Source organism: Miscanthus floridulus, chromosome 1 (genome assembly GCF_019320115.1).
Source record: "Miscanthus floridulus cultivar M001 chromosome 1, ASM1932011v1, whole genome shotgun sequence".
In the NCBI taxonomy this organism is placed as follows: Eukaryota; Viridiplantae; Streptophyta; class Magnoliopsida; order Poales; family Poaceae; genus Miscanthus; species Miscanthus floridulus.
The window spans coordinates 84,240,794-84,266,158 of NC_089580.1; the positions used below are offsets into that span (position 1 = coordinate 84,240,794).

The 25,365-nt window shown below is 45.8% G+C and overlaps 1 protein-coding gene and 1 pseudogene across 2 annotated transcripts; one reads left to right on the forward strand and one right to left on the reverse strand.

The window, feature by feature from the left end:
* The first annotated feature begins 8,343 nt into the window (after positions 1 to 8,343).
* Positions 8,344 to 17,127, forward strand: LOC136537089 (serine/threonine-protein kinase EDR1-like; annotated as a pseudogene).
* A 1,607-nt stretch (positions 17,128 to 18,734) lies between these two features.
* On the reverse strand, positions 18,735 to 22,043 carry LOC136537075 (uncharacterized). Of its 2 annotated transcripts, XM_066529171.1 has the most exons (7): positions 21,870 to 22,041; positions 21,681 to 21,719; positions 21,466 to 21,583; positions 20,354 to 20,413; positions 19,603 to 19,711; positions 19,266 to 19,491; positions 18,735 to 19,124 (listed from the first exon to the last, which is right to left on the reverse strand). In XM_066529171.1, the coding sequence occupies exons 1-7, from the start codon at positions 21,924 to 21,926 to the stop codon at positions 18,954 to 18,956; spliced, it is 780 nt and encodes a 259-aa protein (XP_066385268.1). In that variant the 5' UTR covers positions 21,927 to 22,041; the 3' UTR covers positions 18,735 to 18,953. The 2 variants fall into 2 exon arrangements, with proteins under 2 accessions (XP_066385268.1, XP_066385263.1); XM_066529166.1 differs by having other exon boundaries at positions 19,266 to 19,711; positions 21,870 to 22,043.
* Positions 22,044 to 25,365: the final 3,322 nt, after the last annotated feature.

Genomic DNA, 25,365 nt, shown 5'->3' on the forward strand with positions numbered 1-25,365 from the left:
GCGAATCACCCCGTACGTCAAGACGTCGCACTCCTAGTTCGATGGTGATTTGCAAGCCATTGACGAGGGCCTCGTATTTGGCCACATTGTTGGAGGCAGCGAAGTGAAGCCGGATCATGTAGCGCATGTGTACTCCGAGGGGCGAGACCAGGAGCAGGCCCGCGCCAGCCCTAGTCTTCATTAGAGACCCGTCGAAGTACATGGTCCAGCATTCTAATTGGATCTAAGCGGGTGGCAGCTGTGTGTCGGTCCACTCGGCTACAAAGTCGGCTAGGACCTGTGATTTGATCGCTTTCCGAGGCGCAAAAGAAAAAGCTTCCCCCATGAGTTCGACAGCCCACTTGGCTATTCTACCCGAGGCCTCCCGGTTTCGGATTATCTCTCCCAGAGGAAAAGACGACACCACGGTCACCGGGTGGGACTCGAAGTAGTGACGCAGCTTGCGTTGAGCCAAGACTACGGCATAAACCAGCTTCTGGATGTGGGGGTAACGCGTCTTAGTCTCGAAGAGCACTTCGCTGATGAAGTAGACAGGTCGTTGGACGGGTAAAGCATGTCCCTTCTCCTGCCTCTTGACTACTACGGCCGCGCTGACCACTTGGGTCGTCGCGGTGACATAGAGTAAGAGGTGCTTGCCCTCAGTGGGTGGAACCAGGACGGGGGGGGGGGGGGTTGGTGAGCAGTGCTTTTAGCCTAGCGAGGGCTTCCTCGGCCTCGGTGGTCCAAGAAAAGCGCTCAGACTTTCTCAAGAGGCGGTACAGGGGTAGGCCTTTTTCGCCGAGGCGCGAGATGAAATGGCTTAGGGCTGCAAGGCATCCCATGACCCTCTATACCCCTTTGAGGTCTTAGATTGGGCCCATGTTGGTCACGGCCGAGACCTTCTCTGGGTTGGCCTCGATGCCACGTTCTGAGACTATGAATCCCAAGAGCATGCCTCGGGGAACCTCGAAGACACACTTCTTGGGGTTGAGCTTGATGCCCTTCTCTCTGAGGCATGTGAAGGCAATCTCCAAGTCGCCGATGAGATCATCGGCCTTCCTAGACTTGACTACGATGTCATCCACGTAGGCCTCGACAGTTCGCCTGATGTGTTCACCAAAGACTTGGATCATGCACCGCTGGTAAGTAGCCCCTGCGTTTCTGAGGCCGAACGGCATGGTTATGTAGCAGTACATGCCGAATGGAGTGATGAAAGAAGTCGCAAGCTGGTCGGACTCTTTCATCTTGATTTGGTGGTAACCGGAATACGCATCAAGGAAGGAGAGGGTTTCGCATCCTGCAGTGGAGTCGACGATTTGGTCAATTCATGGTAGTGGGAATGGGACCTTCGGGCACGCTTTATTTAGACCGGTGTAGTCCACGCACATCCTCCACTTGCCACTTTTCTTCCTGACTAATACAGGGTTAGCCAACCACTCTGGATGGAATACTTCCTTGATGAACCCGGCTACCATGAGCTTCTGCACTTCTTCGCCGATGGCCCTGCGCTTCTCCTCGTCGAACTGGCGCAGGCGCTGCTTTGCCGGCCTAGAGCCCGCCCGGATATCTAAGGCGTGCTCGGCGACCTCCCTTGGTATGCCTGGCATGTCCGAGGGACTCCACACGAACATGTCGACGTTCGCATGGAGAAAGTCGACGAGCACGGCCTCCTATTTGCTGTCGAGGGTGGCACTGATCTTCAGTCCTCGGCCGTTGGGGACGGTGGGATCGATAGGGACGAGTTTGATGGCCTCCGCGGGCTCGAAGGTCTCGACACGCCGCTTGGCGTCGGGAACCTCGCTACCAAACTGGCCGAGATCGGCGATGAGGGTTTCGGCCTCCACGATGGCCTCGGCGTACTCGATGCACTCGATGTCGCAGTCGTATGCATGTTTGTACGTGGAGTTGACGGTGATGATGCTGTTGGGGCCTGGCATCTTGAGCTTGAGGTAGGTGTAGTTGGGGACCGCCATGAACTTGGCATAGCACGGGCGCCCCAAGATGGCGTGGTAAGCTCCCTTGAATCCAACCACCTCGAAGGTGAGGACCTCCTTGCGGTAGTTGGAGGGAGTGCCAAAGCAGACGGGTAAGTCGATGCGCCTGAGGGGTCGTGTGCGCTTTCCTGGCACGATGCCATGGAAGGGCATGGAACCGCCTTGGAGCCGTGACTGGTCGAGCTCTAGGAGCTCCAGAGTGTTGACGTAGAGGATGTTGAGGCCGCTGCCTCCGTCCATGAGCACTTTGGTAAGCCGGGTGTTGCCGACGATCGGGTCGACGATAAGCGGGTACTGCCTGGGGTTTGGAACATAATCGGGGTGGTCATCCTGATCAAAGGTGATTGCCTCCCAAGACCAATCGAGGTACCGAGGGGTGGCCACCTTGATCGAGAAGACCTCCCGGCGTTCCCTCTTTCGCTGGCGCGCCGTGAGGCATGCCGAGGGTCCGCCGAAGATCATGAAGGCGTTGCGTACCTCGGGGAACCCATCATCTTTATCGCCGTCCCTCTCGCCGGCGCCCCTTTTCCTAGCGTCATCGTCGTCAGGGAGCCCAAGCCTAGCGTAGTAACGCCGGAGCATGGTGCACTCCTCGAGGGCATGCTTCACCGGACCTTGATGGTAAGGACAGGGCTTCTTAAGCATGTCGTCAAATAGCCCGGGGCCCCGGGGGCCTCGGGGATTCCTACGATCTACTGCGGCGACATGGCCGGCCTCGAGGACCTCCTGCTTCCCTAGGCGACCCTTCTTCTTTCTCTTGGGGACGCGGGTGGGCAAGGCCTCGGGGGCCTCGTCCTTCTGCTTCCCCTTGGCATCGTTGTTGGGGAAGATGGCCCCAACCGCCTCTTCGCCCGAGGCGAAGTTGGTGGCGATGTCGAGGAGTGCGGCCGCTGTGGTTGGTATGTTCCGTCCCAATTCTCGGACCAGGTCTCGGCAGGAGGTGCCAGAGAGGAATGCTTGGATGATTTCTGAGTCACCGACGCGGGGCAACTCGGTGCATTTCTTGGAGAAGCGCCAGATGAAATCTCAAAGAGATTCGTCTGGCTTCTGGCGGCAACCTTTGAGGTCCTAGGAGTTCCTGGGGCGCACGTAGGTGCCCTGGAAATTTCCGACGAAGACCCTCACCAAGTCATGCCAGTCATGGATCTGTGCGGGGGGAAGGTGTTTAAGCCAGGCTCTCGCTGAGTCTGACAAGAACAAAGGGAGGTTGCGGATGATGAGCAGGTCATCGTCCGCACCACCTAGCTGACAAGCCAGGCGATAATCGGCTAGCCATAGCTTGGGGTTCATCTCGCCACTATACTTTGTGAGGTTGGTAGGTTGTCGGAACCGGGCTGGGAAGTGAGCGTTGCGGATGGCTCTACTAAAGACCCGAGAGCCAGGTGGCTCGGGAGAAGGACTGCGGTCCTCTTCGCTGTCATAGTGGACGCCTCGGTGTGGGTGGTAGCCCCGACCGGCTCCGTCGTCGTGGCACCGTCGCCTGCCAACTACTTCATGGTCGCCTTGTGCCTCGCGTTGGTCTCTAGGTCGATCGCGCACCGAGGGGGCCCCGTTGGCCGTCGGCGTGCGAGTGGGCTTGGGATGGACCGAGGCACCCTAGCCCCGGCGAGGTTGCGCCGTGGGTTGCTCCGAAGTGCCTCCGCGCCGGTGGGAGGTGGAACTTTTGGCCTGCTGCACCGCAGCGGTCTCAAGGAGGTCGCGGAGCTCTCCGCGGACCCGTCGCCCCTCGGTGGTGGAGGCTCGGGCATTGCTCGGACCAGCATCGCAGCTACTATGACATTCTGGCTAGCGCGATTAAAGATTGGGGGTGGCTCACCCCCCTTGTTGTCGTTGATGCAGTGATGGACGTCGCGGGCCCTCTGTCGGGCTCCTCCGCCCTCACCGCGCCCTTGCTGCTCCTGCTCAAGAGTGTCCCGAAGCTGCTGCAGGAGGAGTCGGTCTTGTTCGACCTTGGCTTGAAGCTTGCGGAGCTGCTCCAGGTCTGGGCGTCGATGCTACCCACGGACGAGATTCTCGTTCCGTGCTGCCGGGGCTTCAAGACGCGGAGGTGTGGCATCGCCCACCCCTGGCCGGGGCGGGGAAGGGTTGCCTGTCCTCTCGTCCTCTTCGCCCGCCCTTGGCATCCCGAGCCCGACGTGGAAGCACTCACGAGACGGATCGTAAGTCCCTTCCTTGTCGGAGTCGGAGTAGCCGAAGCAGTAGTCGCTTGCAGTCAAGAAGCGGCGCATGGCTTCAGGGTCACAAAGACTGGAGAAGTCTGCTCCAGCCCACGTCTCGTCTTCTTCCGAGGAGTCGGCGTGGGCGTGTGCCGATGTTGCGGGGGAGAAGTCGAGAGCGAAACGTTGGTGGAGTTCTGAGGGCTCTGCGTGCTTGGAAGCGTAGGCGGAAGCGAAGGCGGCGGCAGTGTTTATCAACCCGAAGGGGTACGGGGATGGTGCTACTGCTGGGCGCCGCTCCGCCGGGGCTGGCCCCTCAGGAGGTGGCGGGACAGAGCTTGATGATGAGGCGTCGCCGTGTGTCGCCGGAATCTTTTCCTTGCCCAAGCTCAGGTTAGATAGTCCCTGACCAGGGACTCCGCACCAACAGCTGGGCAAGGGATACTGGCGGAGCGCGGCGCGTCGCCCTGAGCTTGCGTGGTGTCGGAGCGTTCCCGCTCGCGTCGCGCCTGGCGAGTGCTACGGGAGCCGCGGCCCGGACGCTGCCTACGCCTGGGCCGCGGGTCTGTGGTAACGTCGTCGGGCTGTGGAGCTCAGGGTGCGAGGAGTACCATATTGTATCCACATCCTAGAGACATGAACTCTAGGCTCTCGAACCATACCACCGTGCCGAGACGTAATGGTCGTACGGGGTCTGCCATCCGAAACTTGCTGGGACGATGAAGCTAACACGCAGCGAGCCCCTACCTAGCGCGCCAACTGTCGGTGTTTCAGACCGGGGGGGTCCTTAACCAACGAGTGAATTTGTGTTGCGTGCCCCTAATCCCCGATGGTGATGCAAAGAGACACAAGGTTTATACTGGTTCAGGCAATCAACGCCCTACATCCAGTCTGAGAGATCGATCTTGTATTCCTTGCACCGGAGTGCTCGTAGTAGGGGGTTACAAGCTAGGTAAGAGAGGGAGCTAGCCCCAGGTCTCGGCCGGGGGTGGTGCGGGCTGCTTGAGGCGTTGTTCTCAAGCAGCGTAGAAGTGTGTGGTTCTATTGGTGAGTTCCTCTTTCTGCTCGTCGTTCTCCTCCCTAGAAATGGCTCCGGCCCCTCCCTTTTATACTCTAAGGGAGAACCAGGACATACATATGTTGCTACATAGCGTCCGATAAGTGGGGATGGCGTGTTCGAGCCCTGTAGCCGGCCACTGTTGTGGTATGGTCGATGGAGTGGCCTCGTCCTTGTCGTGCAGAAGTGACGCGCCGGTCATACTTGATCTTGTACGTCGTGGGGCTCCAGTACAGCTTGAGGCAGGGCATGGCGGGTGACGTGTCGGTCATCGTGCGATGACGTCGTAGGAGGCCGAGGCTCTGTAGATGCCGAGGCCGAGCCATCGTGGGGGCTCGGCGGACATGGATCCCCAGGCTGCCGAGCCCCTGAAGCAAACTACCGAGGCTTTGGAGGGAATTATTGGTCTTGGGTACCGATTCCGAGGCCATAGTATCCCGATCGTGGCTCTCCACGCCGCGTTGTTCTCGGAGCAGGAGTTGGCAGCATAGTGAGGTATGGGCGTCAACCATGTGCATAGCGGTGGGCACAGTGGCGGGTAACCCCTGTCCAGTCCCGCCCCCCATCCCGTCGGCCATTCCGCTGTACTGTGCCGAGCATGCGACCGATGTCAGTGGCAACAGTTGGCTGAGTTAATGCGACGCGACGTTTAGTCAGAGGGATAGGTGAAGGAAGAGGCAGCGGAGTGTTGCCGAGCCCGCCTCGCGCGAGGTGGAGGGTCGGTGACCCGGCCGAGGCCTTTGGTGAGAGGTCGCCCGAGGCCAGCGATTGTTAGCTGGTTTCGATCTTTACGAAGTCTAAGCAGTCGTTTTTTGGTTCTTGCTTAGGGTACCCCTTCTCGCGGTATCCGACATGTAGTTTCATAAAAGTATATATTGACTATATTTTATAAATATTTTATAGCAAAAAGTAGCCGTCAAAGTCGTTTCTTAAAGACCGTGTCGATGTCCAAAACGACTTGCTTTAGAGAACCGGAGGGAGTATATAAAAGTGGTTAGGATAATTTTGAAAAAGTATAGGATTCCTGATATTGTCTTATCTATTCGTTGAAAATTTTTTTGGCGAGTTTAAAAATTTCATGGTTTTGGGTAAATATTATTGAGAACTCTTGGAGATGCTTTTAGAGTACTCCCTCTTTCCATAAGGGCGCGTTTAGTTGGCAGTTTTTTTTAGTTTTAGCTACTGTAGCACTTTCGTTTGTATTTAGCAATTAGTGTTTAATTATGAACTAATTAGGTTCGAAAGTTTCGTCTCGTGATTTCTCACCCAACTGTGCAATTAGTTTTATTTTTCGTCTACATTTAGTACTCCATACATGTGCCGCAAGATTCGATGTGACACTTTAGGGTGAAAATTTTTAGAATCTAAACCGGGCCTAAATGTCCGTCGTTCTCCGATTCAAAATTTTCTCAAGAAAGACCGTCGTTCTGCAATCCGTACAGCTAACAGAGTAGGGTACAACTATGTGGCACTCACTCCTGCAACCACCGCTCCACATCTCATGCACTCCCTCCATCCCAATTTATTTGTCATTTTCGATGTCCGTGCCACGACTTTAACTTAATTTGTACAAAATATGTGCAACATTTATGTCCCCAAATAAATTTGTTAAAAAACTAGATTCAAAGATCTTTTCAATGATACTAATTATGTATCATAAATAATAATATTTTTTAATATATATTTTATTAAAGTTGTTTCTCAAGAAGCGAGAACGACAAATATTCTGGGACGAAAGGAGTAATGTAAGAAAAGGTATCGTAGCCGTAATAAATGAAAAAATCACGTACACGTGGACACTCCTCTCCACATGTTTTATCCCAGCATGTATCCTCTATTGTTACTATTGAGTTGCATGCAACCAGTTCAACCTAAAAACTTAAGCTGATGAAGAGAGATGGACAATTCATTTATATTCTAACACTTCCCCTCACGTGGAGGCTCCCTCAGACCTCAAACGTAGAATATGAGCGAGCAGCAATTATATTTTATTTAATTGCGCTAACGAGGATTCAAATTTAAGACCTCTGGCTCTGATACCATATTGAGTTGCATACACCAACCAATTCAATCTAAAAGCTTAAACTGATGGAGAGAGAGATCAATTCACTCATATTCCAACAGCTATGAATAGTCTGAACGTTCGTGTCCTCTTGCTGGTTACAGAAATGTAATGACAGACTATCAAGCGTATTCTTGTAATTTTCAAATCACCTTGGTTTCCATGTATGGTCCTAGAATCACAGTCTTCTAGAGACGGAGGGAGCACATATTTTGGTGAAAAAGAATTCGTATCAATAGATTATTTAATTAGACCGTAAATATTGCTATCTTCTGATCCGATTTTCGGTAGTCAAAGATGATTTTAAGTGAGTTTAACAAACAAATGCTATGACCCTCACCAATTTTCTAAGAGATTTTTCCCTGCGTGCCAGTGTACCTCTGAAAAAATTTAGCGGTCTTCAACGCCATTACTAACTTTTTCGTGTCCTCCATGCCACTTCCGTCAGTTTGGGCTCTAACGCCGTCAAACTACAGGTGTAAAAAGACGAAAATGCCCTTAAGTTCAAATATGCTATTAATTTTTTTGAGCATCTTAACGACTTCAAATGAAAAAACTCAAAATTAGAAAGTTGTAGATCTCGTCGAGATCTATAATTTTTATATAAATTTTTTTATTTAATTTTGCAAAAAAAATAATATGATTTTTCTAAGATATATTAATCATATCAAATCATATTTTTTTTTGTGGAATTAAATAAAAATAATTTTTATATAAAAATTATAGATCTCGACGAAATCTACAACTTTCTAGTTTTTAGTTTTTTCATTTGAAGTCGTTAAGATGCTAAAAAAATTAGTAACATATTTAAATTTAAGGGCATTTTCGTCTTTTCACACCTACAGTTTGACGGCGTTAGAGTTCAAACTGACGGAAGTGGCATGGAGGACACGAAAAAGTTGGAGTAGTGACACTGAAAACCGTTGAATTTTTTAGAGACACACAAAGAATTACGATCTTTTATAATAGCACATAGAAAAAAGTCTCATTTTCTAACTCCCTCTGTATTTTTCCAGCTACTTTTAAATTCTTCAGCTTATTCTCTCTTAAAATAATCCGAAATCTACTGTGCATCCCGTCAGCCGAACACGCCTCCCAAGTTCCAGAGGGAAAAAAAAAACGAAGGGAAGAAAAAACCTTTGCAGATCCCAAACCCTAACAAGGCTATAGGCGAGCGGGAGCCATGAAGATCCCGTTCGTGTCCAAGCGAACGCACCGGTCGAGAGAGGCCGCGGGGCCGTCGAACCCGCCTCCTGCTGTGCCGCAGCAGCCGCGGTCCCCGGCGAGGTCGGCGGCTGCGTCGGCGTCCTCGTCGCCGCCCGGAGCGGCGACCGGCGCCGCAGGGGAGGACTTCATTTCGCAGGAGATGCATCTGGCGATGGCGCTGTCGGTGTCGGCCTCGGTGTTGGGCAGCGGGGGTGCCGGGGACCCCGATGGGGAGCAGCTCAGGAAGGCTAAGCTGATGAGCCTCGGAAGCGAAGGATCGGGTGCTGCCGGCGATCAGGGCGCGGTAGACTCCCCGGAGTCGCTCTCACGGCGGTATCGGGTAAGCTCCTAACCAATTCAGTTGTTTCGCTTTGTATATCTGGTATGTTGAATTATATCTTGGATTGCATGGTTAGACTAAGAAATGCCACTGGAGCCTAAGGCCATGCACAAAACCGGGGCATGCCCATATCATCAGTTAATTTTGAGGTACAGTTCAGCTAGATTAATACCTTAAAACAGTTTTAGCACTTAGTCAATTATAGTTACCAATAATTGGAGTGGAAGATTTGGTGTAAAATATGCAGATTTTTAATACCAGGATATGTAGCTGTTTCCACATGACAATAATGCTAAGCATTCAAACAAACATAAAGCATTTCTCTATCATTGTATTAACGTATGTTTAGAAGTACTAATGATTGGTTGTATGGATGGGAGACTGTGTCAATGTTCTAGATCTCAGTACCACAATGTTATGTGGTGCCTTGCTTGTGCAGTTAAAGCTACCCCTATTTTGAAGCATGTATAACATATTGCATCCAATTGAAGCTATGATTTGTGTTTTATTCTGAGTCCATACTTCTATTCTGGTCCAGCAAAATGTGCAAACAAACATTAACAAAAACAAAAGGATCTTGAAGCTTTTAAGATACACAGTTATTCATAGTTATAAGGTACACGAAGTACAGTAGTGAATGCTAAAAAGATTGCTTTTTCCAAACAAGTAGAAGTTGGACTTGAAATCAGCGATACCTGTTAGCATGCCCAATATTGAAGATTTGAAGCCAGTCTTTATTATTGCTCGATTTTAGGAGGAATGTTCTCAATGCAAGTCCTGGGATTGAAGTGGAAAAAACAAGTGTTCTCACACGATTTTGTGTATTCTAATATAACTGAAAGTATTAATAGCACTTTTATGGCATATTAGTTTCCTCCTTGATTCGACCGGATGAATATGATGAGCTCCAAAAATAACGTATGCCAATTACTTCCCATGGATGGTGGCTATAAGCAATGTCTGCTCCTTTTGTATAAAAAAATTACGGTTCATGAAAATTGCCTTGCATGATAGCTGTTTATATTGGTGCCTTGCATAGAGAAGTCGTGTTCATATATAAAAGTCCATATTTATTGTTTTAAATTAGATTTGAAAATTATCAAAACAACTGGTTTTCACACTACTGGTAACTACCAAGATTTTCTGGTTCCTGCTTCTTTCTATACCCTGAGGAGCAGTGCACTGAAAAGATGTAGACAGTATCCTATAGAGGGAAGACGTAGCAATCATGTTAGGTTTATATAAGTAGTAGTGTCTGCTTATGGTGTATCTTAATGGTGAACCATGTGTCATAGGGTACTCTATTAGATTTAGAAGTTTATAGTGTCGGCCTATGGGGTATCTTCATTGTGTCCTATCTATCATAGGGTACTCTGGATGCTGTCTTAGCTCGTATTTTGTTTTGTTTTGGCAATTGGCACTGAACCCTTGTTGATGTATCCATTTCTTACTCTAATATTTATTCTAACTTATTTAGGATTACAACTTTGTTGATTACAATGAGAAAATTATTGATGGATTCTATGACATATTTGGCCTCTCAGCGGAGTTGTCCAGGCAGAAAAAGATTCCATCGCTTGCTGAGCTTCAGATGAGCATTGGGGATCTTGGATTTGAAGTGATTGTGATTGACCATAAATTTGATAATGCCTTAAGGGAGATGAAGGAAGTAGCACAGTGCTGCATGTTGGGCTGTGCTGACATTTCAGTATCGGTGCGGCGAATAGATGAAGTTGTTGCAGAACATATGGGTGGTCCTGTGATAGATGCAAATGAAATGTTTACGAGGTGGTTAGGAAAAAAGTATTGAGCAGAGGACATCACACCAAACAAGTCTGCTGCCAATAGGCCACATTGACATAGGCTTGTCTCGCCACCGCGCCCTACTTTTCAAGGTTGTCTCCTTAAAGTAAGCATTACGTATTTAAGTACCATTCATGTTTCTCATGGAGTTTGTGCCACCAACTCTTCATTGGCCTGTTCGGCCGGAATTATGATGGATATATATAAAGTAAAGTTATAACAGTTTTATGTCAGTATATAAAGAACCAGATTTTACATTAAATAAATCAACTTAAGTATTAACCTTTATGTATATACTTTTTCTTTCAGTAAGTTGCATTTTATCAATATGTTTTTTTGTCTCACCTTGTCTCCTCTTGAAGCATGGAGTGGAGTAGTGGTTTCAGCAGATTGGAAACATAGTGATGCTGTTGAGTAATAAATCAAGTGACATCTTATTGCGCAGACACATGAACAAAATAAACATGGGATTACCAAACCTGGGGGGTAGTGTGTAATTGCAGCAGAATAATTAATTAGCACACTTCCATATGGCTTTTGCAATGTGTGGTGTCTAGAAGCATGCTTTCTCTGGTCTTGCTGATGCAAACTTTTGTATCCATGCAGATTCTTGCTGACACTGTTGGTATTCCATGCAAATTGGTTAAAGGGAGTCATTACAGTGGTGTTGAAGATGATGCTATTAACATTATAAAGATGGGCAATGACATGTATGTTCCTACTTATTCATCATTTTAATCATTAAGCAGCCACACTTTCACTGTGAAAATAATCCACTCATGCATTATGAGTCAGTTGTTGTGCATTATGTGTCAGTTGTTGAACAATGTAACTAGTTTATTTGCATCTTCTCCATCTGATTAGTTTCATTGAATTATCTTTTTCCCACAGGGAATATTTGGTTGATGTGATGGCTGCCCCTGGCACTCTTGTTCCAGCATATTTCTTTAATTCAAAGGGCACTTCGTTGAAGCCCCATCAAACACTGATTCAGAATCAGGTGTCTGATTCAGTAACTAACATGGACAATGAACCAGTTGCATTACATTCTGAGTGCCAATTGCATATGCCTAGCAATATCAATTGGGTATCAAGCAATCATTCGGGGTATGAGAAGACAACTGCTTCATCTGCTCAGGATCCTTGGGCTGCGACGTTACTAGTGACTGCTGGATGTAGTGCTAGCGCACCCTGTGCATTGACAACTCAGCTGCCGTCAGATCAAACATTAAGTGTGGGTGCACTTTCAAAGCAGAAAGAGGACATGGAATTACTTCCTGACCCTCAAGACAATGAGTCTAAAAAAAATATTTTCGGGTCTTAATCCTTTGAGGGCTATTGGATCTGGGAAAAGTTCAGTGGCACTAAAGAGACTAGACAACAGAAACAAAGAATTCCAAAGACTTAGAGAGAATGTAGCCCCAGTCCCTGCAAGATCACAACAGCCACTTGTGATAAAAAAACTGGTCTGCTTTTAATGACATTTCCAACAACAAGCAGTACAACTTTGCTGAGGGGTTAGTACCTCGCAGAAATACTGTCGACAATGCTCCATCGTCATCTCAGGTTGGCTGGTCAGCTGCGCAGCATTGCAATTCCAATGCTGTAGAGTGCAACAATAAGTCATATGTAGCACCAGTTCGTAAATATAATAATGGAATGATTGTTTCCTCAGATGTGACCACAGCCTCTACCTCCAGAGAACGCCTTGATGGCTCAAACATGATTGGGTACCCCTTCTGCGAACACGGGTTGTATGTATGGAATTGGTGGTGTTGTAGAAAAGGGCCCTTGTGATGATGTAGAGAAAGGTCCCATGCATTCTAGATCCGATTGTCAACTTTCTGTCAATTCAGATGAATTTGCTTTACAAGTGACACCAAAGCAGCACTTGGGGTCTGTTTCTCCATCTCAAATTGGTTCAAACAGGGTTGGCATAGTGTTGGAGGATGTATCTGAATGCGAAATCCTCTGGGAAGATCTTGTAATTGGTGAAAGGATTGGATTTGGTACACTGCATTTTCGTCTATCCTCTACTGTTTTATCCATTTGAACTTAAATAAATATTTACCCAGCATTATGATAGAAAGTTATACTTTCTCTTTGCTCAGTATGTCAAATCATAAGTATGGATATTCCTATATGTTGTGCCATCAGAGCTACTATGTTCCAATGACTTGGATAATTATGTTCTTGATGTGTAATGACTAAATGATTTTTCTCCTTTCAATATTTTTATAGGTTCATATGGAGAAGTATACCATGCTGATTGGAATGGAACAATAAGTAGTTTTGCATTTTAACTGAAACTTACATTGAGATACGCACACTGCACACAACAACAACAACAACAACAACAAAGCCTTTAAGTCCCAAACAAGTTGGGGTAGGCTAGAGTTGAAACCCAGCAGAAGCAATCAAGGTTCAGGCACACTGCACACACGTCCTATAATTGTTTTATCTTCTGAGTTCTGAATGGATTCATGATTTTGTTTGAGTTGTATTCTGTTTATTTGCAGGAAGTAGCTGTAAAGAAATTCTTGGATCAAGAATTCTATGGTGATGCTCTGGATGAGTTCTGTTGTGAAGTAGGTGAAAGAATTTGCTTTTGATACCCACAAGTTTTTGTTGAATGCTTTTTTATTTCAATTTTCAAATACCGCTCCCTTTGCTGCAACATTTGATCATTCAAATATTGTTTTTTTTAATAGGTGAGGATTATGCGCCGTCTTCGACATCCAAATATCGTGCTCTTTATGGGTGCAGTAACACGGCCCCCAAATTTGTCCATTGTATCAGAATATCTACCAAGGTACAACTAGGTTTTCTGTAATGATTAATGAAACACCTTGATCAAGATATGTGTGGTTCAGTGATTACCAAAAAAGGAGACTTGGTAGATGTAACATAGAACTTTGAAGCTGCTTAGCTGGTACTGGTACAACACTTGATGCATGATTATATCACTTGAAAAGAAATAGTATTGAAGGTACTATATTTATAAATGTTATATTGCTATGGTTGGCTAGCTTGGCTTAAATTTGCCTACTAGTCTACATGCTACCATTGGCTACATAGATGTGCTCAGTTTTCCCAACAAAATATTCTATTAGGCTAAAGTTAAACTTGTTATCATGTATCTTTTGTGAGACTTGAATCAGTGCTGGATCAAATGGGTCTTCTTTAATATCTATATCTCTTATAAAGATAAACCCCACTAGCAATTTATTTTGCCATGCAAAGTGTCCACAGCTGCATCCACTAGAACATCCCACTAGCACATTCAACTATCTCGCCATGCAAAGTGTCCACATCAGCATCCACTAACACATCCAACTAACACATGCCATTATATCTTCATTCAAGCTATTCACATTAGCAAACCACATCATTTACTAACATATATTTAGCTGTCCACATCAGAACGCTAAAAATCATCCACTAACATGTATTATGATATTTATTCAATCATATTAGTAATTATAAGTAGTCTAATTTCACCAGCAATTCTCGCAGCAACGCGCGGAGCGTTCTTCTAGTTGTCTTTAATCCGAAGGGCGGGCCTGGTGCAAGCGGTAGAGTCTTACCGCATGTGACCAGAAGGTCCCGGGTTCCAGTCGCGGTCTCTTCGCATTGCACAAGCGAGGGTAAGGCTTGCCACTGACACCCTTTTCCAGACCCCGCATAGAGCGGGAGCTCTCTACACTGGGTACATCCTTTTTTTTTGTCTTTAATCCAATTGTTCCTTCTTTCAGGGGAAGCTTACATAAGATCATTCATCGTCCTAATTGTGAAATTGATGAGAAGCGTAGGATTAAGATGGCTCTTGATGTGGTAAGAGTTATTTTTTTCATTGTTTATTTCCATTTATTTGTCCATGCTCCATACTATGGTTGTGTTCTCTCAATAGGCAAGAGGCATGAATTGCCTCCATACAAGTGTACCAACAATTGTTCACCGGGATCTAAAATCACCAAACTTACTGGTTGACGATAATTGGACTGTTAAGGTATTTAAATCCCTTTGAGAATTGAAGCCTGAACTCTTATTGCTTACTATTTATGGATTAGTGTTGGCTAACAAATTTATTATACATAGGTTTGTGATTTTGGACTTTCACGTTTAAAGCACAGTACATTTTTGTCATCTAAATCCACTTCTGGAACTGTAAGTGCCTTGATGTTTAATTCTTTATGTTTAGTTGTGATAGGAACACCAGGTAAATTTCTTATATAATTTAGTTTCCCCTTGTACCAGCCAGAGTGGATGGCACCAGAGGTATTGCGAAATGAGCAATCCAATGAGAAGTAAGTGATTTTCTAGTATCATTTTCAAATGCTCTTATTTGCTAGCTTAGGGTGAGACAAAGTTTCAGTGTTTCAACTAAATGCCTTAAGGTAAAACCTGAAGGGGATTTTGTTCTACAGGTAACGAAATCACTAACTTGAATTTTATGGATAAGTGACTATTGCTGGAGGGGAGATTAATTGACTCGTAACTCTGCTTAGTGGAATGTGGAATCAATGGCTTTATAAACTTGATATAGTACAATGTCAGTTTTGGAGCCATTGGCGGTTCATTTTGGCTCTGTTTGGCTGACGTCCACGACAAGCCACACCTAAGCTATGGCTTGCCTAAGCTGTGGCAAATTGTGGCACTCAAAATATGCGGCAAACATTTGACGAGTTTCAGCCACACGGAACACTGAAGGGACGCCGAGCCAGCCGAACTTTGCTAGAGCTTAGTTAGCAACCAAACCTGAGGCTAAGCATGCCACAACTTAGGCGTGCATGTCTTCCAACTCTGTTCCAAATTATAGTTCACCTTTGGCTTTGTCCTAAGTCAAACTTAGCCAACTTTGACCATTTTGAGAAAGGTATCAACACCTAATTTGATGGATGGAGAACTTAATGAAACTAATTTGATGTTGTAGATTTTAGTGCATTTTTCTATAAATTTGGTCAAAGTTAAAGAAGCTTGACTTAGGACAAAGCCAAAGCGAAGTATAATTTGGATCTGAGGGAGTACCTCTTAATTCATTCATGGACTGTCATGGAAAATATTGTTGTAGGCTTGTAGCTTCAGTCTTCACATGAAATTCTACAGCGCTGCAGTTTAATTCTTGCTTTTTGTTCGACAAATGTTGAATTGGATACCTGTGTTCACAACTTTCTGCAGTACAATGTAATATGTAGTTTTCATGGTTAGGCCTTTTGAGAGGATTCCTAAGAGTGATGGCTGATGATATATTTCTAATATCTAAGTTAGTCACATTTTCCATTTTCCATTACGTCTTAGTTCATCCCTGGTTACTTAATTATTTTTTACATAACCAATATCTTACACTAAGGGTGCACGTAAGGCTTGCGATGCCTTGGAATGATCTGATTGGTCATTGTTGCCACATGGAGCATGTAATCATTAGACTAAACATCAGTTGTGAACTATCTTGTAGGGATCAGAACTTCCATACAACATGACTGAGCACTATTATTTTCTTTCTGAAGAATTGAGTTTCTGTTTCCAGTCTTTTCCTTTTCTTTCTGTTGGCACATTAAAGTAAAACATTTGCAGTAATACACATTCATCTATTGAGTTTTGCAGGTGTGATGTTTATAGCTTTGGTGTCATCTTGTGGGAACTTGCTACGCTAAGAACGCCCTGGCAGGGAATGAACCCCATGCAAGTTGTGGGTGCAGTTGGCTTCCAGGATCGACGGCTTGATATTCCCAAAGAAGTTGATCCTTTGGTGGCAAAGATCATTTGGGACTGCTGGCAGAAGTGAGTTTCAGATGTATAAGTTTATTTCAATTTGTATAGGACGAACATGAGTACTTCTAGTATCGTTTGGTTGAACATGTAATGTTTTTGTTGTGCATGAACTAATACATGCTCTGTTTCTATTGTCATTCACAATTTCCAGAGATCCAAATTTACGCCCTTCTTTTGGCCAGTTAACAAGCTACCTCAAGCCATTGCAAAGACTAGTAGTTCCTTCTCATCAGGAGATGCCGAGCCCCCCTGCCCCACAATAAATATGGGTGAACTACACCCCTTGAGGTTATCATACAGTGAATGAGAACAAATGAATATAGTTTTGTCACCATATATTAGGGTTCACTAGTCTGCAAAGGCATGGCTTGATTGAGAACCCCAAGTACCAGATAGCAGTCATCTTTGCTGTTACAAGAAAGCTTGGCAGCAGAGTATATAGTACAGCACAGCACAGTACAGTATAGGCCCATCAGATAATAGCCAAAGAAGAGAAAAATGGTCTGTGTGGATGAGGGTGTTTCACTGGAAGGTTTCTGGAACTAGATCCAAAACCTTCCAATGAAAGACCCCCAATCCAAACATGCGCTAGTCGGCAATTGTGTGTTAAACTTCAATGCTTATATGCCGGTCTTTCTTTTCTTTTTTGCCCCACTGAATGCAAGCATGCTAGAAGGCAGCATGCTCATTGTCTGGATTATGGCACTAGAAAAAGCAAATGTATAACTCCTTTAGTCAATCAAATTTCATTTCACTTACCTCAAAGCTGGCAGTCTGGATTCTTAACATTGCACATCGCCTGATTAATTATTATGTGTCATGTCTAGCAGTCTACTTATGTAATAATGTCATATAATCCTGAGACATTGATTGGCTTCCGCTTGTTAACATGTTCATTTCGTTGGTATAGGCTATATGGTATCTTTGGCAAATCATGTAAAGGCAAAATCCATGCTGCAAGCATAGTTTCAGGTTTGATATGTGTACTGGCAAAACTGCCCATGCTTTGTACTAGTCCGATTTGAATCCACTTACTGGATTAACCTTTGATGTTATATTATACAATCCTCCCGTGCGTTGCTACGGACGGTGAAATACTAATCAAACAGAACGGATTACCCTAAATACTTGCAGTGAGCCGTGGAAAAGCATAAGACTGTATGCTGTGAAAGAAATACATGTAATACCCCTGAAGGCCTGGGGAATGTTTATATGCAAATTGCTCATAAAAACCTAATTTGTTTACTAATTGGCATGTAAATGACTATTTTGGAAAGGGGAAAAAACTAATTTTTTTCTAAGTTTTTCATCCATCAAGATGATTTGGTCCACATAAATAGAAGGGGTAGCTTGCTAGGTGATCGTGGCCACACATCTAGAGATGTACGGTTCACGCTTGTTGCCGATATAGGGCAGGTATAAGTGTATTCCTAGTGTATTTGTTCTTTTATTTTTGTATGGGAAAACGGGGGGACATGGGTGTGGCACTGTCGCCTTGCTCGTCCATTACAGAGCAAGCACAGCACACAACACGGCATGTCGCGTGGTGGTTCTCGCCGCCGGCCGCTTGGAGCAGAGAGTGGCGAGGCTGCGCTGGATTGCTGCGGGCTGCGGCTGGTGGCAGCCATGGCCGTGCGTGCGGATCGGCGGTGGAGCTTGCTGGCGCCGGGGAGCGGACCCCAGACACCGAGCTGACGAGCGAGAGGCGCCGCCGGGGATGGGGCTCCTCGCGATCGAAGGGGAACCGCGTCCGACCTCGCGCCGGAGCCAGGGACGGATCCCGCCCGCGGCGGAGCTCTCGTTCGTCCGTCCGCATCTGGGTCCAGGTCCGTTGCAGGGCCGTGTCCACATCGGGGAACCGCGTGCAGACCAACCGCAGGGCCGCGGCGGAGCTCTGTCCTCCGTCTGCATAGGGGTCGGGGCTGCGGCCGCCGTGTTGGAGCTCTCGCCTCCGTCCGCATCGGGATTGGGGCAGCGGACGCTGGCCGAGGGGCTGCGCGCCACCGGAGCGGGGCGGGCGTGGCGGCTGGAGCAGGGCGGGCTGAAAAAAAATTGATGGTGTTAGGGAGGCGAGATGTGTGCTCCTACCCTGTCCCTGAGGCAACGGCAGCTGGCTGCCTCTTTGTTTGTCGCCCCCATTGGGATCCAATGGGGAACCATCATCTACAATCTCGCGACACTGTTGAATCCTGAAGATGCTCATTTCCTCTTGCATATGATAAGAATTGAAAATGAATTGCCATCTGTTCCGGTAGCCTATGTGGATCACGAACTACAAACACCACACCAAGCATAATGTGCGCCTCGCTTGGCCATACCATCGATTGCTGGGTGAAGAATGCAGGGATCATGGGATACATCACGATGCAGGATTAACCAGCTTACAAATGCAGCACTTGCTGACACCAGCTCTCCATAGATGTGACAGACAGCATTGTCCAGCCTACAACAGCAGATTAAGCCTCGCACGAATGAGAGCCGAATGAGAGAGCATCCCAGCAACTGTGGGGCATGAGGCTCAAATAGAATGCTAACGTCTACGGTATTCCACATCACTTCGACCCAATATTCACAATGCAGCAAACTAGTCATCAGCATGCCGATGATGATGCCTGCGACCTCCTCTGCGAGCTCGCCGCTGGCTTCGCTTCAGGACAGTGCCCGCCTTTTCTGGGGGATTGTTGCTTTCCATGTTGCATTCGGGAGAACCAAGTATACACGCCAGTGAGTCTTCCATCAGATCTCCAAATGGTGTCTGCAGGCACGATATACAAAAAAAATAAAAGTGTCATCTTGCAGCGCAACATTCTAAAGCCTAGATAGACAAACTGCACCTACAAAATAAGCAGTCACATTTCTGCCAAACTGTAAACTTATCGGTAAACTAGTAACTCACAGTGTTCGCATTTGTCTCTCCTGAAATTGATCTAGCCGCGTCATCAGAGTTGGCAGCTTCAACTTCCTTCATTCTTTCTACAAAGGTGCTGTCGATATACGAACGGCGTGGGTGCCACCTGAAAAGTGGTTGATCTTGATGCAGATCATCGAACAGATGCTCGGCAAAAAAGTGTCTTTTCACAACTTTGACCAGGTATGCATCATCACTATGCTTATTGAGTATTCTGTTAATAAAGCAAGGAAAAAGCAAGTACGATGTTAATGAAACAAGTAGTTGGTTAGAACTCACGAGTTCCGATGCCAAAGAGAAAGAATCGCTAGTTAACAAACCACACATGTTAGCTAGCTCCATCTTCATGCGTCCTTCTTCCGTGTTTAAAAGCATTGCAGGACATTGATGCATGATTTCATGAGCCCAGCCCTTTCCGATGAAATAAGCGCAGCCTGAGAAGTAGCTTCAATAAATTCACATTTTCAATGAAAAGGATGAAAAATGATTCTTCAGCAACATATCAACATTGAAGGGCCAATGCATCCAATATTTTATGCCAAATGGTTCCATCTACTCCTGTGTTAACCTAACAAGCTATCTGTTTGCTCAAGTACAGCATATGGATCCATTATAACTTCATGAGCAAATGGTGGCAACATAAAAGGTACATGACTTTGGAACATAAAAACCATCTTACAGATGAATCAGTAACATACATTTAATGTTAGTGTATTCTACATACTACCTGTGTTTTCTCTTTTAAGATGTATAAGTATTGCATGTTAATAAAAATTGTGTTACATTCCAATAGCAGTATTGTTTATGGCTAACTGTTCATCTGGGGTCTACCAGTGCTGTGTTAGTTAGAAATAAGATATAATGAATAATCATCATCATTGATAATTAGGTAGGTTTCATTGTAGGTATTCCCTAATCATGTTGACTCATCCTGCCATCAATACAAAAGAGCCACATTCTCTATGAATGAGGCAAAAATTATTAATTTGTCTCTCATCTAAACATAGCTTCGCTATGCCTTTGCATGAAATTGTTGTACAGGGATCACTACCAGGTCAAATATCCTTGAGATTTACCATAAGCTGCCCAAAATCTTGTGAATCGAGGATTAGGTGGAAGCCCAAGCAATTTGTTTCCTGCACAACAGAATTTCGTAAGCATGCATTTGGTACCAATAGCTATTGTCTGCAAGGCAAATTTAACAATGGCTGTTTTGTGGTTTTGTTTATACAACACTTAATTGAATCAACTGGAGTCAAAATCTGACGACTTGCTTTGGCCCGCTCCATCAATAAATGCATTGGCCATATAGAGACTTATTTTATACTCGTTAAGAAAACAGTAACTATAATGTTCAAGCCCCAATACTAATATAACATTGCTACAACAAACTCAACCCAAGCATGACTGCACTCAGGAGCAAATAACGGGAGGCACCAGCACTTCATGTGGCCCAAGGCTACACTCAAATGTGAGGGAGTTGTGCCTGCATACATGCATCATACGCACACTATTTCCCCTAGTAATATTAACAGTATAGCCCAATTTGTTATAAACATAAACTATGCCAAAATGCTCCAAAAGTAATATATTCACTGTGGCTCGTAAAAGGATAGAGAAGGGACAGCAAATATCCTTGAACGGTAATGACAATGGCAGAATGCAGGCGCAGGGTAAGCATACAAATATCCTTGAAAAGTAGGAGTCATAACAAAGGCAGAATATAACTTATTTGCCCTGACGTGCTCACTTGATAATAGCATAGCAACAGCATCCATGATGTAACATTTAGGCAAGTAGCTCTGAAAATACAGCCATGAGAATGGAATAGTGTTGCTTGTCAGATGACACACGGTTCTTTAGAAAAGAGAGTCCTATTTACCAGCATTTGAACTTTGATATTCAATGGATTATCTAGAAACATTCTCCTCCCCAATCCCCATACTGGATGGTTTGCACGAGTATGGCTATTGAATGCTATTTTAGGTTTTAACCTTGATATACAAGACCCCAACCATGCTCCTGGCATGTTTTCAACACAATTTGGCGCTCGCAAATTGTTGACACAATACTATCGCTTTCTCAGGAATGGCATGTTTTAACTGAATGCTCCTTGTTTACCACGACTTGAAAATAGCACATAATAACATTATATCAAATATGAATCGAGAGGTGAGGGGTAAGCAACCTTTGTCGAAACCGAACCATCCCACGAAAGTGCCGAATACTGAACCCACGACGAAGGAATAAGTTGGAAGGAGTTTGCAAAACCCGAGCTTCTTCTCCTCCTCGGGGGTTAAACCGCCCTAAACCATCAGTAGCAAAAATCCAACTCAGCGACAAGATTCTATTGTTTTTAGGGCGCGCGGGGAACTCGCGGGGTGTTGTCGCAGAAGAGTCTACCTTTGTCCTCATGGCGCACTCCAGATCTTGGATCATCCCCTGACTCATTAGCAACAAAGAACCCGTCAACCCCCCAACCAAAGAAGTGAACAGGATTTGGGGAGAATTGTTCGGGAAATGATTTTGGAATGGAAGAGAAAAAAAATTGGGAACTGCAGCCAGAACGTTTCTGGGAGCGATCCGGCGAACCTTGCCAGGTGGGGGGCCGAAACAAAGGCTTTTCATGTACCGCAGCTCCGCCGCCATCTCTCCTATCTCGCTACTCGTAGTCGTAGGGGTCGATGGGCGATGGCTGACAGCGGCGAGGAAGGAAGAAGACGAAGTAGGAGCGTCGTGTGTGTGATTTGGTCCTTTCTTTCCTCGGACCCTTTGATGGCATTGGGCTCAATTGCTTCCTGTTAATTGGATCAGAGCCGCTGCCTTGTTGGACCGCGAGAACAGGGCCTCCAGTTGGCCAGGACGTGTGGATACCTTTATTAAGCAGTCCTTGTGAATATATAAAACTAAAAAGTTTGGCACTTCAAGTTTCGGTGTCCAGCACTCCAGCGACTGTGCTGTGACATCGAGTAATGAGAATCACCATTCCAAAAAAAAGTTTTATAACCCTTCTATCTTGAAACTCCGTAGTATAACTAGTTACATTGCACACCAAAAACTTCAGTTTCTAAAACCCGGTTGCATACAAATACAAGAATACGAATACATGTGCGTTTAATTGGGCAATTGAACCAATATCGTTCCTGAATTTATAGAAAAGAACGTTAATATTTATGATATTAAATTAGTACCATTAGCTATACCATAAACTATTTTTTCCTTAATGTGCTCATTTGTAGTATTAAAAATATTTATAACTTTTTCTAAAAAAAAGTTTGGCTCAGAGAACTCTAGGAATGGATTTATTCAGGTACGAAGGGTGCACTCCCAGTATCCTTTCAAAAGTCTAATGACTATTGTGCATAACTAGGGGTATCAGATTCTATCGTGTTTGTCACTCTTCACTAGGGATGAGTTCCACTACTAGTTCTGAGTAATTTGTTCTAAAAACTTGCTAAAATCAACTATAATTACATACTAAACTCGATAATCCTAGCGCCCGGACGTCCGGACGCCGCGCCCTTCCCAAACCCGCCCGCCCCTACACGTCACCCCGTTCCCCCACCGCGCCCCCCATCCCAAGAGCACGAAAACACTTCAAGTGCAACATCGCAAACGTATGCAAAAATATGTAGTGCAACATCGGAATATGAATACTACAACATCGCAAAAATATGTAGTGCAACATTGAAAAACATGTACTGCAACATTGAAAAACATGTACTGCAACATCGAAAATTATGTGCTCCAACATCGCAAAAACATGTGCTGTAACATCGAAAAAACATGTAATGCAACATCGGAAAATATGTACTGCAATATTGAAAACTATGTGCTGCAACATCGAAAAATATGTACTGCAACATCGCAAAATCAACCATAAAACATGAAAAATGGGACCATTCAGAAAATATCTGTTGCAACAACCCAAAAATCTCATTGCAACATGCAAAAATCATCTGTTGCAACATAAAAAAAACCATTGCAACACGGAGAAAGCAGCAAAGAGCGTACGAACAGCAAAGAAGATGGTTCGAGGTGTAGCCTGCTCCAGCCCTGGCCCATCACCTCCGAGCTCATCGGAGGAAGGAGGGAAGGACCCCAGAGCTTGCTGAAACCCTAGCCACCGTCGCGTCCCTTAGATCCAGAGGAGGAGGAGGACGACGAGGGCTCAGATCCATAGACGGACCAACCTACCTCATCGGAGCCGCCCTCATCTCCAGTGGGGGGCACGGGAGTTGGTCGCTGGGGAGCGCGGGTCACATGGAGCTCGCGGAGGGGGAGGGACAGTGGGAGGGAGGGAGCACGGGAAAGCAAGGGTGGCAGTGATCTTGTGCGCGGGAGCCGGTGTGGGGACGCGGGAGCGAGCGCCAGAGTGGGGATGAGGATGAGAGAGAGCGTTGCGGGAGCGGATGAGGGCGGTCGCGTTGCGGGAGAGCGTTCCGTGTGCGGCGGGTCCGTCCGGACGGGACGGACGCCTGCTCTATATCATTATCGATACTTAATTCATTGGCCCCGTTCGTTGGTCTGAAACTTGACTGAAACTGGCTAAAAAACACTGTTCCGGCTGAATTGTTGTGAGAGAAAAATAATGTTCCGGTTGAAAAAAAAAGCCGAACAAGCCATTTTTAAGACAAGCGAACGGGACCATTGAGGCGGATAAATGAACTAAATCAGCATGCCATCGAAATTAACTTGCTAACTCAGATGATACTGTTGGGTATTACCTAATGCATCTCTGGTCATCATGCTTATTTTCCTGGATCATGGCAAAACGCCAAAACAGTACATTGACGTGAAATTGAGGTGGTAATCTAAACGAGAGCTTAAGCACAATATATAGATATTAAAAATGACATGCTTCGGTGGTGTTTGGTTTGGAGCAACAGTACTCCGTCCAGAAAGACAAGGAGCTACAGTGGCTAGGAAGCTGGAACCAGCCAACGAAACAGCACAAAAACTCAGGCACGGCACAATAGCATTTGGAAAATAAAAGACCCTCAGAAGAAAATAAAAAAGACCAACGGGGTCTGAACCTGCGACACACTGTTATACTACTGTATCATTTTTGCGTCCTCTGCTACCCTGATCAACATTTAGTAATCACCTAAGAGTAGATGCAGCTTAGGCTGTCCTGCATATCCAGAAGGGGAAAAAATTATTTTCGCCGGAAAATAATGAACTCATAATACTGCATAACATTGAGCATATATATAAGCAGAAAATTGTAGTCGAGTTATCAGGCTTCAGATATGCAAGCTTGGCAATGAGATCTGTCAGCACAGAGGGACAGCTACTCCTCAGGTGGTTGAGGCCACCGGCCGCCATGACTTGTTGAAGATTAGGAGGGAAGTTCAGAAAATCCAAGCATGCCTCCTTCAGCCCTCGGCAATGATGCTGCTCAGCTAGCTCAAGGATGCTCGCCACCTTGGTTGCGTTGATGTACCCACACAACTTGTTTTCACACATCAGCCTCAACCTCTGGAGATCATATCTATCTGCCGCCACAAGCAAGTGCTGCTACATCAGTTCTATGTCGTCCACGTTGTCGTCGTCGTCGTCCTCCTCCTCCTCCTCCTCCTCCTCCTCCTCCTCCTCCTCCATGTCTTCATTGTCATCATACTCCTCATCTTCGTTAATGTCTGGCATTGAGTCACTGTAAACGAAAGTAAGCAATAGCTTGAACACTTTTGCTTCCATGTCATCTATGCGTATGACACCGGTGGTCGTGCCCTCCTTCATGGGGCCAAAAAGCTCAGCCCTGAAACTGCGGATCCGGTGAAAGGTCCTAATGGCTAGAGGAGGAGTGAATAACCATTAAAAATTTCTACAACAACACTTAGTAAACCGGTTAGACAATTATGAGACGAAGCAAGTGTTGCGTTAGCCTACTAAAACTGTAAGCCACCTACCACAATTCTAGTTTCTATAGTTTCTAACCACACAATGGCTATGTCACTATACTAAGTTAGTGTGCTCTTAAAGGCTAACTAAAAAGTCACACTAACCAAACTAACAAGCTCTCACAACTAGCTACACTAAAGAACTTGATAAATAGTTGGATAATGTAAAGAGAGTGAGCAAGATG